The sequence below is a fragment of the Triturus cristatus genome, chromosome 5_1 (genome assembly GCF_964204655.1).
Source record: "Triturus cristatus chromosome 5_1, aTriCri1.1, whole genome shotgun sequence".
Taxonomy (NCBI): domain Eukaryota; kingdom Metazoa; phylum Chordata; class Amphibia; order Caudata; family Salamandridae; genus Triturus; species Triturus cristatus.
In genome coordinates this window covers 442,808,271-442,823,254 of record NC_140587.1, presented here as the reverse complement: position 1 = coordinate 442,823,254, position 14,984 = coordinate 442,808,271, and the positions used below count along the sequence as shown (strand labels likewise).

The window sequence follows — 14,984 nt, the reverse complement described above, 5'->3', positions numbered from 1 at the left end:
ATCAACTTTGGGAGAAAATGCATTAACCTGGCTTTAGAAAGCAGCCACAGCGGCTAGTTGCAATCAGACATATATTAAATATGTGCAGGTTAGTCTTTAAGTGGAATAAAAAATGTGGTGGCTCCCTAAAAGGGAACATGTAAAATGCATTTCTGTGATTCCCATAGTGTGCCACGTGACTGGTATTTTGATTTTGGTTTGATATGTAATTATATCCAGATATATAACACAACAACTGACCTACACCTAAAACCTGTCAGTACGATTGGCTTTGGTACTGGTTAGTAGCTGTTAAAGATAAATGAGTAACAACAATGATTTGTTATAAATAATTAACATTGGAAATGTTTCAATTCTGAAATTGTGAGTCTGTGAATTAAATATTATTGAGGCGTATGTTTTAACCTTCAGTTATGTACACTTTATGTTAGATATGTATGCCCTTTTTCTCTGCACATCTCATCCATCTGCACATCGTTATTTCCTTTTGCTTTAGCCTTGTAAATATTTTGACATCTTTGTACCCCTTCACACACATGTTCACATAATTTCCCAACTTGAATACATGACCATTGTTCTGTTTGCTCTTCAGAGCGGCCAACCCACTGACAGGCACTTTGTTTTGGCTTTAGCCTCAGCGTCAGAGCTCTCAATTGAAGCCCCTCATAAACACCTAGGCACGGCTCAAAGTATGCACTATGCAAGAATAATAAAATGCACGGAACAAAATAGACACACAACCTGATAAAATAGCTAACACTCTTGGCGAATGCATGATTAACGTGAAATAAGAGAGGAACTAAATCGCTGACATGCATTGCGGTCAGGTTTTTAACATTCATTGTTCATAAATCAATCCATGTTTTTGGCATGAAGGGCATGAAGATAGGGCTGTTTTATTGCCATACAAAAGATAACAGTCTTTACTATAAGCACATATTTCTCCCTTTGCGATTGACTCAGAAATTTGGATCACCTTCAAAAGGGAACAAAAACCCGTTCATCTTTTGGATCAATTTTGTGGGCAATAAATACAGCAGCTCCACTTCTAACAGGGCCAGCAACCTGCAGCCAGAGCCCGGGTTGTCAAATTGGGGAAGGTTAGCGTGACCAGGGCTCTCTGCACAATATACGTAACACAAGATTAGCATCATAACTTACCATTAGTGAGGACAAGGCACCAAAATACATGTGCTTGTATTCAATCTTACGTGTGACGAGTGGGATCTGTGACTGTAAACGATGGACAGCTGCCCTTACATTGGGATGGAGACTCCGACGCCCAAAACTGTGACGCTGAAAGTGTCATAGGCCTACAGTGGATACCACTATAGACTACAATGGCAGTGAAGGGCTTTAGAACGGTAAGCCCTGCGTTGTGCGTCACAGTCCAGAAAGTTGGTTTACTGCCTTGCTTCCATCTCCTCTTCAAAGCGAGGGGGCAGGCAGTCTGAGACAGATAGCCCAGACTTAAATACATCAATTTGTTTAGAGACACGATCGTATCTCTAAATAAATCGATCTATTTCATGTTTGTGCAGGAATGTGTAGGAATTTCAGCGGGCCCAGAACCCGAATGGAGACACTGCCCCTGCTGCTGAGTGGAACAGTGAAGCTCCACTAAAGCCGGCATAAACCGAGACCGGTTTCTCCTTCCCAGAGGCCACTGGATCCTCATAGCACTCTCCAGCAGTGCCCTGTATTGATGCAGCAGACTTGTGCCCAGTGCTAGAGCTGCATGTGAGGTGCTCCTCTGCACTGAGTGCTAGACCAGGGAGCCGAGCATTATTCAACCTGTGCGGTGTGTCCCAGACCGCAGTACGCAATGCGCGGAACAAGCCTCAAGCGCACTGCACTCAGCCTGGAGCCTTGGGGTGGTCCTCTCCAGCAGCCGCTGTGAGTTCCAGGGCACCGCTCCACCCTTATCTTTGCAGCTATGTGCATCCTGGGTCTGCTTGGACCTGTTGTGTTCGGTGCAGTCTGTAGTGAGCAGACACCTGTACCACACGCCGCACCGCACTATTTAATGCTTGACTTGACTCTCATTTTCTTCGCGGGTAATGCGCCATCTAACTGCTAAATTGTGTGACTGTCTCATGTAACACTTGAAGCAGTGACTTTGCTGCTGCAGCCTGTCAGTTTCCCGCTTGTATACTCCTGCCTCCTGCACGCATAGTTCATGTTTTGATTGGAGAAGGAAGCAGAAGCGCCAGTATTTTTGAAAGGTTTTGTAGCCAGAATGAATTCAGTGTATAGGAAGAAACTTGATGGAGATTTCATTTTACCCAGCATTATGATCCAATATCTCTTTGTTTTTCTTTGTTGTGACATAAATTATGTAGCACATAGCCAACATGTTCTTTACTGTTCACGATTACCTTGGCCTTTCTGAAGGCTACAGATTTATATATATTAAAGTTTTGCCCATCGCACACTAAATGAGGGGCGGACCTATTGGAGTAGGCTCAGGAGAGTGAGCGCGGATGAACGTGCAGAGAGCGATCTTGAGATGTGGTCGAGTATGTTGGATGCGCTTGGGGAAGGCAGTGGGGAACACAGCGGAAGTGAGGACCAAGATGGATGTGATGGGGGGGGGGCTGCTGATGTGAGCGCAGAACACGAAATAGGGGGAGGCACCGGACTAGCAGATGTCACACAACAGCGAATAATGGGTGGATTGCACTGGATTTGGCAGAGGTGCCTCCATGTGGTCACTCCATTGGATCTCTGGTTGTGAGAGGGTCCTTCTTCCCTCCCCCACGCAGTTGCATTACGGGAACACGTACATATGAGGAGGGAGCTTTTTCGTGTGCTTTCTTTCTGTTCCTGCAAACACTGAGTGTATGCACTGTGCACCCGGTCTAGAAATAACACACAATGCACACCCCCAAATTAGCTGTATGTACCGACTGAAATCTTGCTGCAATGTCATCTTTGTGTATTCCAATTGTTGAAAACCTGAATAAAGAAATTTTGAAAAAAGAAATATATATATAAGAGTATGGGTCAATTGCTGAATGCAGATTTGTGGAAAATTTACACAATCTCTTTTGTCCCACCTGTTTTTTTTGCTCCTTTAGTTTTTAAGTGTGATTTTTTCACCTTGTTGCGACTTCTTTGCACTTTTTTTTTTATAAATTGATCCTGGCATTACTTCTTTTATCTAAATCTTCAGTCAGAAACAAGTCTCTTTATTTGCACGAATTGAAATGAATATGTACAGAAAAGAGAAAATATGCACTATGCAATGAGAACATATGTTGCCTGCACCAGAGCAGTCAGAAGAGCAATCACGAAGGCAGCCAATGTTCAATGCCAAGTATTTGAATTTGCTTCACATTGGCTTCTCGCAGAATTGCCAGTCATCTGTTGCTCATGTTGGCATCGCTGTTGTTTTTCTCAATTTCTCTTCGTGCTACATTGCTCATTCTATCTGACTCACTGTAAATATGACACGCAGTCAGCAGACCTTCAATGCTTTTTTTAACATTCAAAGTTGATTTTCAGATGCAGCCACAAAGCACACAAGGGGTCCTGCTTACACAACAGAGCGTGGTACTCGTCTTCCCGCATCTCCATAATCTGCATGCCCAAGTATAGGTGATAGGAGCAGAAAAGACAGATGTTTGTGTCCTACAGTAGAGAAATCTTGCAGTCTTATTGAAACAAAGTCAGATGACATTGAGGTTGTGACATCTTTCCATATGACTGAATACTAAGGGGCATATTTAACAAACCTTCACGCAGTGCAGCCAGCCACCTTGAAAGGGAGAAGGAAGGAGTGCGCCATAATTAACATTTTTCGGTGCATTTCTTCTCCCTGTCTCCGCTGACTCACAATGTGCTGCCTAGCGCCAACGCAGGCACCCTTGCACTATGGAGGCAAGAATTGTTTTTGTGCAGGAAGGAACTCCTTCCTGCAGAAAAATAGTCCTCAGAGGCAATTTCCTCATTCTCTCATTTAGAAAGAGGAAACAACGAGGAGAAATAAAGCTAATTCTCCTTGTTGCACCAATGGTGGGGAGGCCTACAGTTCTGACATATTCCCAGGTCTGCTACTCATTGTAAATCTGGGAATTCGTCAGAATACATAGGTGGATGCGTGGGAACACCCATGCTACACCCATGTGACACCCTCACCACACTGTGTAAAACAGGGCAGCAACTTGTGCTGCTTTGCTTAACACTAAATCAGGGGTCTCCAATCTTTTCTAGAACAAGAGCTGCATATTGTCAATGAAAGTCATCCCTAGCTACTAATATTAGTGTTATAGCAAACACATCATACAGGATTACATTGGTGGCCACCTTATATACGGCAGCCAGCAGTGATCACCAGGGCCGGACTGAGAACACAAACCGGCCCTGGCAATTCTGTAGGGCTGGCCTATGGGGGATGGGCACAGTGGGGCTGGTGGGGGGAGGAGGGGAGTCACTTGGAAAACGTTGCAGCTGCTTTTGTTACAGCCGGCCGATATTGCTGCTATGCTGCTAAACCGACCCCGATAACAAAAATGGCCCCCAACGGGTCAAAACTAGCCCCCAGCCTGGCAGCCCACCGGGAAAAAACCCCGTGGCCGCAATGGCCAGTCCGGCCTTGGTGATCACCTTAGTGTTCAGGCGTGATTACCTGCAATAATGTAAAAAAGTCTGTGTGAATGTGGATTAGTTGTAGATGAGTAATATATAACAGCCATAACTTCAGTGCCTCTGGCACCAAAGTAATGTTATTAGTAATAAGTCTCCCTAACATTGCACGATTTATCACTCAAATAACAACTTTAAATATACTTTGAACATTCACTGATTTTTTTTTCAAACATCAGCTTATTAGTTCTGAAAATACATATTTGGGTCTTGAATAAACATGTTTCAATTTTGGCTTACATATTATTATTCAATCAAGCACAAGCTTCTCCTTTAGTAAGCTGGGCTGCACAAAGGAGAGCTACTTAGAGGTAGCTGATGAGCTGGCAGTAGCTCACGAACTTCTCATTGGAGAATCCTGCATATCATTTACCAAGCCATGCAGGGTGGCCTTGCGTGGCTTGATAAATCTTATTGTAGGTTTTCCACTGCCATATTCCCCTTAGTCTCCATTCATCAGTGCTGGAGATGTTATATGAATGGCATTTGGATTTTCCTAACCCGAGTAAAAACCCATGTTTCTGACCAACTCGGAAACATTTCGGACCAACCGATTACGATAGAAGGTAACCGTTTGGTCTTTCTGACTCGGTTCCGACCGGCATTTGGAGAAACTGAGTCGGTCGGAGTCAAATCGTACAGGTCTACGGACCGCGGTTCCGACCGACCCATTACGATGTCAGATTCGGACAGCCTTTCCGACTTGGTTTGTCCGAGAAGGAACTGCTGTCGGAAACTGACTTTGGGGGCCCATAGCAGGCCCCCCTTCACCCGGAAGGCCTCCGGTTGGGGCCCGTGGGGGTACCCATGGGACCTCTCTTTCAAACCATACACAGTGTGGCAGGCACCCCCTGGGTTTTGCAATGGGAGCCTGTGTTATCAGTTGGAACACAGGTCCAACCGAATGGTGTTCTGAACCATCATAATCGGCCAGTGGGACTACCCGAACCGAGTCGGTTTGAAACGATTCTGACAAGGAGTCGGTCGGAATGCTTTCCGACCGGCATCGTAATGAGGCCCTAAGATTTTTTTTAAACTACAATTTAACTAATCCCTTCCATTATTTGCAAATTACGAAGCAATTTATGACTGAATTTGGCCTACCATGTTCAGTTCCCTTTATGATGGTCAGATAGTTTCAAACTAGCTTTTGTTTCCCCCAAAAATATCAAATTAAAGATTTTTCATTCAGATTCAATACATTTTTTAAAAACATGAACGAGGTTTATCAAGGGTTTCCCAAGACCACTAATACTGTTGTTACCAAATTGCTCCATCTGAGCTCTTGACTCTTCAGTGACAGAGATGTTGAGCAGTTAACCATTACTCCAAGAAGTGGTAGGCGTTAGAGAATTAAGATGCAGCATGACCAAAAACATCCAATGAAGTCAATGCCAACTCAGAGTTACATTGTTGAAGAAGACTATGATCAGAAAGAAAGGGCAGTTAGAAATATGGTACACAATGAAAACCATAAAAGGAAGATTCTTCTGGTACAACTCAAACATTTTATATAGTGTGTTTATGCTGGGTGCTAAATGTTTATAACATTAACTTCGAGTACTTTTGGAGTCTACTGGTTCATTAAGTTGAAAGTGTTGATTCGGCTATACAGTTGTTGCTCTTTGTGCTTTGTTCTAGGTTATTGCTGATTTCCTGATAAAATTTTGTGTCCAGGAGTCAGCTGCATGCTTCACTTTTTTACAATTCACTTTTCAGACTGATTCATTATGATTTCCTTGTTGATGTCACCTTCCTGCACAAAAACAATCCTGAGAGGCATTTTCCTCTTTCTATGTGTGCTGCAGATTGCAGCACACATAGAAAGTGGAAAGAACAAGAAGAAATAAAGATATTTCTCCTTGTTACGCCTCACCCGGGGAGGCATAGCATTTTGATGCATTCCCAGGTCTACCACTATTGGTAATCTGGAAATGCACCAAAATCAATGGGTGTATGCTTGGGAATGTCCACGCTCCACCCATGGAACGCCTCCCTGTGGCAGAGTAACGCAATGCAGTGATTTGCCCTGCGTTGCGTTACTCTAGATTTATCAAGCTGTGCCGCGCTAGGTGGCCTTGCGTGGCTTGATAAATCTCACTTAGGGTTTGCATGCCCCCAGTTCCATGTGTTAAAGGTGCCAATGAATGTTAATTTACAGTAGCCGCCATATGTGCTTGGATCTTTTCTATTTATTTTGAAGAAATAATACTTTTTAAATAATGCTGTTTTCATTCCTAGTAAACGAAGGGGCCCGCATAGATTTCCGCCCTGTAGCCTGGTTTGATGATTTTAGCGCGAATGCTTACATGTTCCTTTCCATGCAGGAATCCTGAAGCTTCGCAGAAGCCCTTTGCCCAGGCTGGAGGGGCCTCAATATGTGCTGAACATCACAGCCGTGGATGACAATTCCTCGGGGGGACCATCGCCCCTGAGCAGCAGTGCCCTCGTCATTGTGGGCATTAACGATGTTAATAATAACAAGCCGATCTTCAGAGAGGTGAGCAACTGTAGTGTGACAGACGTCATCATGCCTACCTGTATCTGACACAAGGGCGCCCCTTCAATTCTTCCTCAAGAAACTGAGGGCCTCATTTATGAAAAGTGTTGCATCGCTGGGGGAAACCAGCGATAAAACACTTTTCATAGCGCCTTCATTGCAACATCATGGATGCGCCGTATTTACTGTATGACGCTCCATGTCACAAGGATTTACAGATAAGACAGTATTCCTGACGTATCTGTAAGCGCAAAATTGACGTATTGCTGGAGTGTGTCTGAAAACAGACGAAACTCCAGAAATGTGTCCTTTCACATGGGGCAAGTTCCATGTGAAAGGGCCTGCGTCAGTCTTACGCCTGCTATGAGTCACAAAAAGTGACGCACCGGCGGCGCAAGAGGCTCATAAATTAGCCCCTGAAGGGGGAATAACGGAGAGTCACAAGAAAAATACACTAGCGCTTTGGCAGTAAAGTGTTTGGCTTGTTAGAAAATAAATAGCAACCTCTTGAGTATTTGTGGTCATGGACTAGCCAATGTCCAAGGATTCTCATGCTATGTCACCTCGTGCTTTTCTCCTAATTTTCGAACTCAGAAGAAGATCCTGTGACTCACTCAAGGATTTATAATAATCAAAATTAGGAATGTAAAAACATATGCACGCTAATTAATACTAACAATAGTAACAACATCTCTCGGATGCACGTTCGCACAACTAGGGGCTCTTTATTTATTATTTCAAGTACTCTTTATAGAGGAATTTCAGCACCACTGCTTTGCTTGTCGCACCAATCTTTGTATACATTCCTACTGCCAAAAATGTCTAATTTGCAGAAAACCGTGCTAAGTATCCGACTTGGAAGCACAATAATCACTTCTGCAATAATTGCTCCTTGTGCCACAAAATATATGTCTATTTTAAGTGCATATTTTTCGGTGATTTCAAACAACAATGCCAGGTCCGCATTGCTGATACTGGACTGATAAAGGGTTCAGAGGGTAACCAATTGACAATATCCATTTCCTTAGCCCAGGCAGTACCTATAGAAATGGCTGATGCCCTCTTAAGGACCAGACCATATGTCTCCCTATCCTTTCAGCGAGGTCTTCAGCTCACCCTCTCAGATGCTTTTTCAGTGTATAAACACAATTTACAGAATTGATCAGACGTATCGGGTAATTGTGGAAATAGGGTTTAGGTGAGAACGATGCATGCCACATATTCATGCATGCAAACATATGAACAGATTTGTTTTACGGACCCTCTCCAGAGATGTTTTAAGGCATGGCCAAATTAGACAATAGCCCGGGGTGGCCATTTCAAAGGGGTCCCCTGGGAAAGTGTTTCTTTTTTCTCGGTCGCCTCTATTTTTGTATCGCAACCATTTCCCTCCCTCAGCCCATCTCTACCTCAAACACTAGCTCTCTCTACCGAAAGTCATCTTAACGATTTTGGGGCTCCATCCCAGATATATTTTGTCTGCTTTTATGTGACCACCCCCTCCTCTGAAAATGTAACGCATGATTCAATATTGTTTGGCATTGTGCTTTAATTAGCAGAAAATGAGTAACAACATCCAACAAAGTTGCCAAAAAGAGGGCCGCAAAAATCGCCTTGCTGGGACCTCAAAAATCCCTAAAATGACACTAAAGCGCAAATGGGATTAGAAACATAGATATAAGTCTCGCATGTCCCTTCACACAATACATGCATCCATGAACATTTCGAAATGCTTAATTTGGGTATGACTAGCTAGAGAGTTTACATTAATATTACCTGTGGACATGGCTTGGATAAATTGTCCAAACTGCTTGTTACCCATCTACATTTCTACTTATGTGAATCAACACAATTATTTATTTGGAAATATGCTTACAGTTCAAAGGGTATAACACCTGTTCCTTCCCAGTATCTGTACCAAGGACATGTGCTGTAGCACTGCTTTTATTATGCACTGCTCATGAGATATCACCAGGCCTCACCCATTGTCTTGTTGGACGATTCTTATCCTCAGTGCGCGCATTACAGTGAAAACAGCTGGGTGCTTGAAAACCAACTCCCCGGCACCTACGTCTTGCAAGTGGAAGCCCATGATGAGGATTTGGGCCTCAATGGAGAGGTGAAGTATGGCATCATGCACAGAGACGGGGCGATGCCCGGCTTCAGCATCAACTCGGATACAGGTGAGGGACACGCTGCCTCTACCAGTGGTTATTGTGAGTGTTAATGAGTGAAGAGGCCATGCAGAGCTAAAATCTTAACATATCTTGTTGTGTTATTCTGGTGCAAAGTCTGTGTTTTACAACGTCACAAGACCATATCGTCTCATTGACATTCCCCTGTCGTGTGCATGAACTTTATGGGTTCCAGAGTAGCGTGCTACTCGCCAACAAAGCATTTCAACACATCATCAGGGTTACAAGAGCTATATAAATGCAAACCTTTTTTAGCCCTCCCCAACCCTTCTCAATCCAAATAACTGACTAACATATCCACCACTCAAATTACTTCATATTTCACTATACTAATTTTCAACACTAATCCTTTATGGGTTCCGGAGTAGCCTGCTACTCGCCAGAAAAGCGCTTCAACACCCCATCAGGGGTAACAGGCGCTATATGAATGCAAACCTTTCTTTCCCTTCTATCCCTCCGCTATCCTTCTCACTCCAAATAAATGACTAATATCCACCACTCAAATTACTTTCATATTTCACCACACTAATTCACCACTAATCCTTTATGGGTTTCCGGAGTAGCGTGCTACTCGCCAAAAAAAGCGCTTCAACACCCCATCAGGGTTTAGAAGCGCTATATAAATACAAACCTTCTTTACTCGTCTATCCTTCTGCTATCCTTCCGAATCCAAATAACTGACTAACATATCCACCACTTAAAATTTACTTGCATGTTTCACTATACTAATTCAACACTAATCCTCTATGGGTCCCGGAGTACCGTGCTCCTCGCCAAAAAAGCGCTTCGACGCCTCGTCAGGGGTAGTAAGCGCTATACAAATGTAATTACAATACAATACAATGAACCATTTCACGATTTTACATGAGTCTTATGCGCAAAGTTTAAAGAAAATAATAGGAAAAAGATTAGAAAAGTTTTGTTAGCAATGTGATTCAAAAGTAATGTAGTACATTATTTGTAAACCAGTGTTTGCTTAGCCCGAAAAGACTTCAGGAACAACTTTCACAATAGACAAAGAAGTGCATGACTGGCTCAGCATCAAAGTATATTGAGAATATGCAGATGCCAGGCAGCTAAGAGGGAAAACTGCTGGTGGGCAGAGTGGAATAAGAAGGAAAGTTATTTGGAAGGCAGCATTGCACCTCGGTTGAGTGTATGTATTTATGGAAACTAAATGGAATGGTTGGAAAGTTAAAGCAGATGATACATCGTCACTGAAGACCAGAAACTAAATATGTTGTACATTAGTTGCATGAGTTCCCAGATGTTGCTAATTTTAAATAGGTAGGTGATGTTTTATGGAGGGGTTCATAAAAACCTGTTAAAAAATCTGAAATCAGCATGCTAGAACAGCCTTATTTCCGTTAGCCGTGCACCTTATTAGTAGTGGTATGTATGGTATCCATCCTCAACAGTCACAAAGAATTGTGGAGCCATTGTTTTTTTTTTTACAAAACCAGATTCAGATGGCACATAAACTTCAATCTGATGGTACATTAAACCTAAATATGATGGTGCATTAAATCTGAATCTGGAGGGTTTGTGATACATTTTCTTACTAGTAAATTCTTGTTTCTTGTTTAGCTAATTGCTGAAAAGTACTAATACATATATGTATATATATATATATACATATATATTTATTTTTATTTGTAATCTGGTGGAGCATTTAACCTGAGGCCAAAAGAATATTAAACTTGGATATGATAGTATATTTTATAACAACAAAAGAGAGAGAAAAGAGGGAATTACTAGGGCAGCACGAGAAGAAACCTCTTTATTTAAAAGAACCCTCACTCACCAACCTAGTTGGTGGCGTGCTTCATCATTGGGTTCCCACCAGAGGGACTGAATGTCCCCCTGGTGTGCTACGACACCTGTATTACAGCAGAGCGTTTTTTTGGGGGGGCGGTGTAAGTGTAAGGGTAGTGCAGGTTAAAAGATCGCTGGTTTTATCCCAAAGTAATTTTAATGGTGGAAAACCAGTGATCGTTTAAAACAAGTGAGACGGACGTGAGCTGGCTGGTTAGGTTTACCAGGATTTGTCAAGAAGGCAATGCAGCATACCTCAAAAGTAACATATACCCCTAAATCAATCTTATCTCCGGGTATAGTCCATTAGTTGTAAATTTCATTCAAAGAACACAATCGATATCTGTTCTTGATATAACTGGATATGTTGTATTTATTCATTGGTAATCATACAGATGTCCAATTTTCACAGCGCAGCCGACGCGCATTTCGCCCAACGGGCTTTCTCAAGGCTGCATATATACAAGAAAAGAGAAAAACATGGTATCTAATACTCTGTATAAACAGATATGTAACCAGTAATATCATCTATGTTGCACCGTGCATGCAAGTACAAAGCAAATCCATTATTTTTTCATATACAGACAACAACAAAGACCTCTCATATGGTCCAACAAGTTAAAAGCACGGCTCCAAGGGAAAGTGCCCCCCAAAAGAGTGATTCCCTAGATCGAGTAATTTATAGAGAGATAGATCCCGAAAGGTTCCCCAAGTGGACAGAACGTAAGTATACGAAAAACGACTGAGTAACTTAGTCCTGTATTCTTGAACTCCCCAAATTAATCATGTGCATGCAATTGATATAAACGGTGAGTGTTAATAAAGGTGCCCATGTTTGGTACCAAGTAGGCACAAAAGGAATAACCCGTGAAGTACTCCGGGTAATGTTATCCAAGGTGATAAAGTCTCACCTTGTAAGGTTCAATGTCTCGTTCGTATTCAATGTATACGGCTTGAAATAAAGTCTGTAAAAAAGATGTAACCGTATATAAATGCTAATAATATTACTGACATGGTATCTACCACGTAGTCTATTAACGCATTAGGTATTGCTTACCTAATCTCAACAAATCGTCCAGGGGACGGATCCTGGTCCTATTTGTCGTTTTAAACATTACAGCAACGGAAAAACGCCGATAGTGTCTAACTTGAGGCACTTCGTGTGAAATACACGTGACCGATTTGTTGAGATTAGGTAAGTAATACCTAATGCGTTAATAGACTACGTGGTAGATACCATGTCAGTAATATTATTAGCATTTATATATGGTTACATCTTTTTTACAGACTTTATTTCAAGCCGTATACATTGAATACGAACGAGACATTGAACCTTACAAGGTGAGACTTTATCACCTTGGATAACATTACCCGCAGTACTTCACGGGTTATTCCTTTTGTGCCTACTTGGTACCAAACATGGGCACCTTTATTAACACTCACCGTTTATATCAATTGCATGCACATGATTAATTTGGGGAGTTCAAGAATACAGGACTAAGTTACTCAGTCGTTTTTCGTATACTTACGTTCTGTCCACTTGGGGAACCTTTCGGGATCTATCTCTCTATAAATTACTCGATCTAGGGAATCACTCTTTTGGGGGGCACTTTCCCTTGGAGCCGTGCTTTTAACTTGTTGGACCATATGAGAGGTCTTTGTTGTTGTCTGTATATGAAAAAATAATGGATTTGCTTTGTACTTGCATGCACGGTGCAACATAGATGATAATACTGGTTGCATATCTGTTTATACAGAGTATTAGATACCATGTTTTTCTCTTTTCTTGTATATATGCAGCCTTGAGAAAGCCCGTTGGGCGAAACGCGCGTCGGCTGCGCTGTGAAAATTGGACATCTGTATGATTACCAATGAATAAATACAACATATCCAGTTATATCAAGAACGGATATCGATTGTGTTCTTTGAATGAAATTTACAACTAATGGACTATACCCTGAGATAAGATTGATTTAGGGGTATATGTTACTTTTGGGGTGTGCTGCATTGCCTTCTTGACAAATTTCAACATCTTTGGAATCTTGTATTCTCTGAGATGACTATTACTCTTAGTGGATGAGTATGTGGTTATTTGCTAGCACCCAATACAACTGTCATGAATAACTCATTGCATTATAGCGTATACTTTACGATGTGCAGGTCCTTATAGCATATCCACTGTTAAGTATATTTATAGGTTTACCAGGATAGTCCGATTTAATCAATGAAGTGAAAGTTGGTCAACATGTTTCTGCTTATGGATGCACTTTTAGCTAAGCATTCTTCAGGACCAGGATTCCCACGGTGGTATACGAACGCTAAGGCGTATCCTAACCTGTGGGGGTTGTGTGAAAGGCAAAACTCACGGTTTTGCCATTGCGGCCTTGTGGGATTTCCAAAAAGCCGCTGTACTCTGAAAAAGAGAGCTCAAACATGATAAACACACGACTACTGCGTGACAACTGTAATATTCCTCATCAGATGGAACAGAGGATTAAAGTGCTAAAACGCCTCATGCTTGAAGTAGTCTGGGTTCATTGTGCAACCCAAAACACGTGTGGCCTTAACTCAGGAAAACGTGTCACACAAACATCCACTCCGTGTAATTTCGTTGACGGAGGGGTCAAAACACACGTGACCTTAACTCAGGCAAATGTGTCACACAAGCTGCCACTCCGTGTAATTGCGTGGACGGATGGGTCCTAAGTACGGGTCAATACCAGTACAAATTCGACACCATTCAGATGCAGTGTAGTTAAAGCCATTGCTTATTTGAAAGTAAGTTGCTCAGTGATAGTGCCCAGTCACAGCGCCGAGAGCACGCGCTGTGAAATGGTGGATTAAAAGAATCGTAACAGCATGGAGAACTCGGCGCTTACGTGTAGGTGTTATTGGCTTCACTTCATGGGTTCTGGAAGGGGGTAAAGCTACCTGTAAAAACTGTGTAAAGACAGAATAAGGGTCAAAACTAGCATGTACCTAATGGCAGAGCTAGCCACCCACCCTAGTAACCCAATTCACTTACTTGTTGTATGGTACTCTCCCTCACAAGACCTGCCTGTTGCCTGCCCCGGACCCGAATGTTACCGCTACACCGCGGCACCGGTCAAGAAATACCAAAACCCTGTCACGTGACCCGGACGTGGGTTGACTCACGTAACTTGCTCCGGTCACGTGACAGGTAGCGCTAGACCGCTAACCAATGTCCTTATGAAAAGTAAAGCTTTATTGTACTGTGCCTATTTATAGGCAGAGTAGGGATATCCTGTCCTCCTAAGCCTGGCGGTGAAGCTCCAGAGGGGGCCCTAGGACTACCCCATATCCCCCAAAGCGTGGTTTGAGGGAGCCCGTGGTGGGCACCGGGGCACCCACCTCTGGCCCTGGGGATGGGGCCCCTTGAGCCCAAAAAGGCTCGGGGAGGGGGAGGACTGCATGCCTACATATATATATATATATATAATCGTGCTTGATGCTGAGTAATTCGAATCAAGATAAAAACACTTTTTATTGGCTGAATCTTAATTCAAGTAAGCTGATTAAATGAAGTAAATGATAGCACTTTCATCACAACGTTCACAAAGGTTATTGAAATAATCAAGAGTGGGGCAAATCAGCTCAATTTCTTTCAGTTTTTTTGCTGGACTCTTTTTTTGTGCTCTGTTATACAGAGTGTGTGGCGAAGGTTAGTAACTAATCGACAGTGGCAAATCAGTCAATCCATGCAACATGAAGACAAGGGAATAACACAGTTGTGGACTTTTAACTAGCCCACAGAGTTAACTTCGCCTGGATATCCTAGGACCAGGGCATTGGAGGAAATGTTTATC

The 14,984-nt window shown here is 42.6% G+C and overlaps 1 protein-coding gene across 1 annotated transcript in view; it reads left to right on the top strand.

Annotated features, from left to right (window-relative positions):
* The window catches only part of LOC146831027 (neural-cadherin-like), a 473,840-nt gene that overhangs the window by 280,872 nt on the left and 177,984 nt on the right, over positions 1-14,984 (top strand). The window contains exons 8-9 of the mRNA XM_085605228.1: positions 6,975-7,147; positions 9,162-9,330. Coding sequence (XP_085461354.1) covers positions 6,975-7,147; positions 9,162-9,330 — 342 coding nt within the window. The remainder of the gene's footprint in view (positions 1-6,974; positions 7,148-9,161; positions 9,331-14,984) is intronic.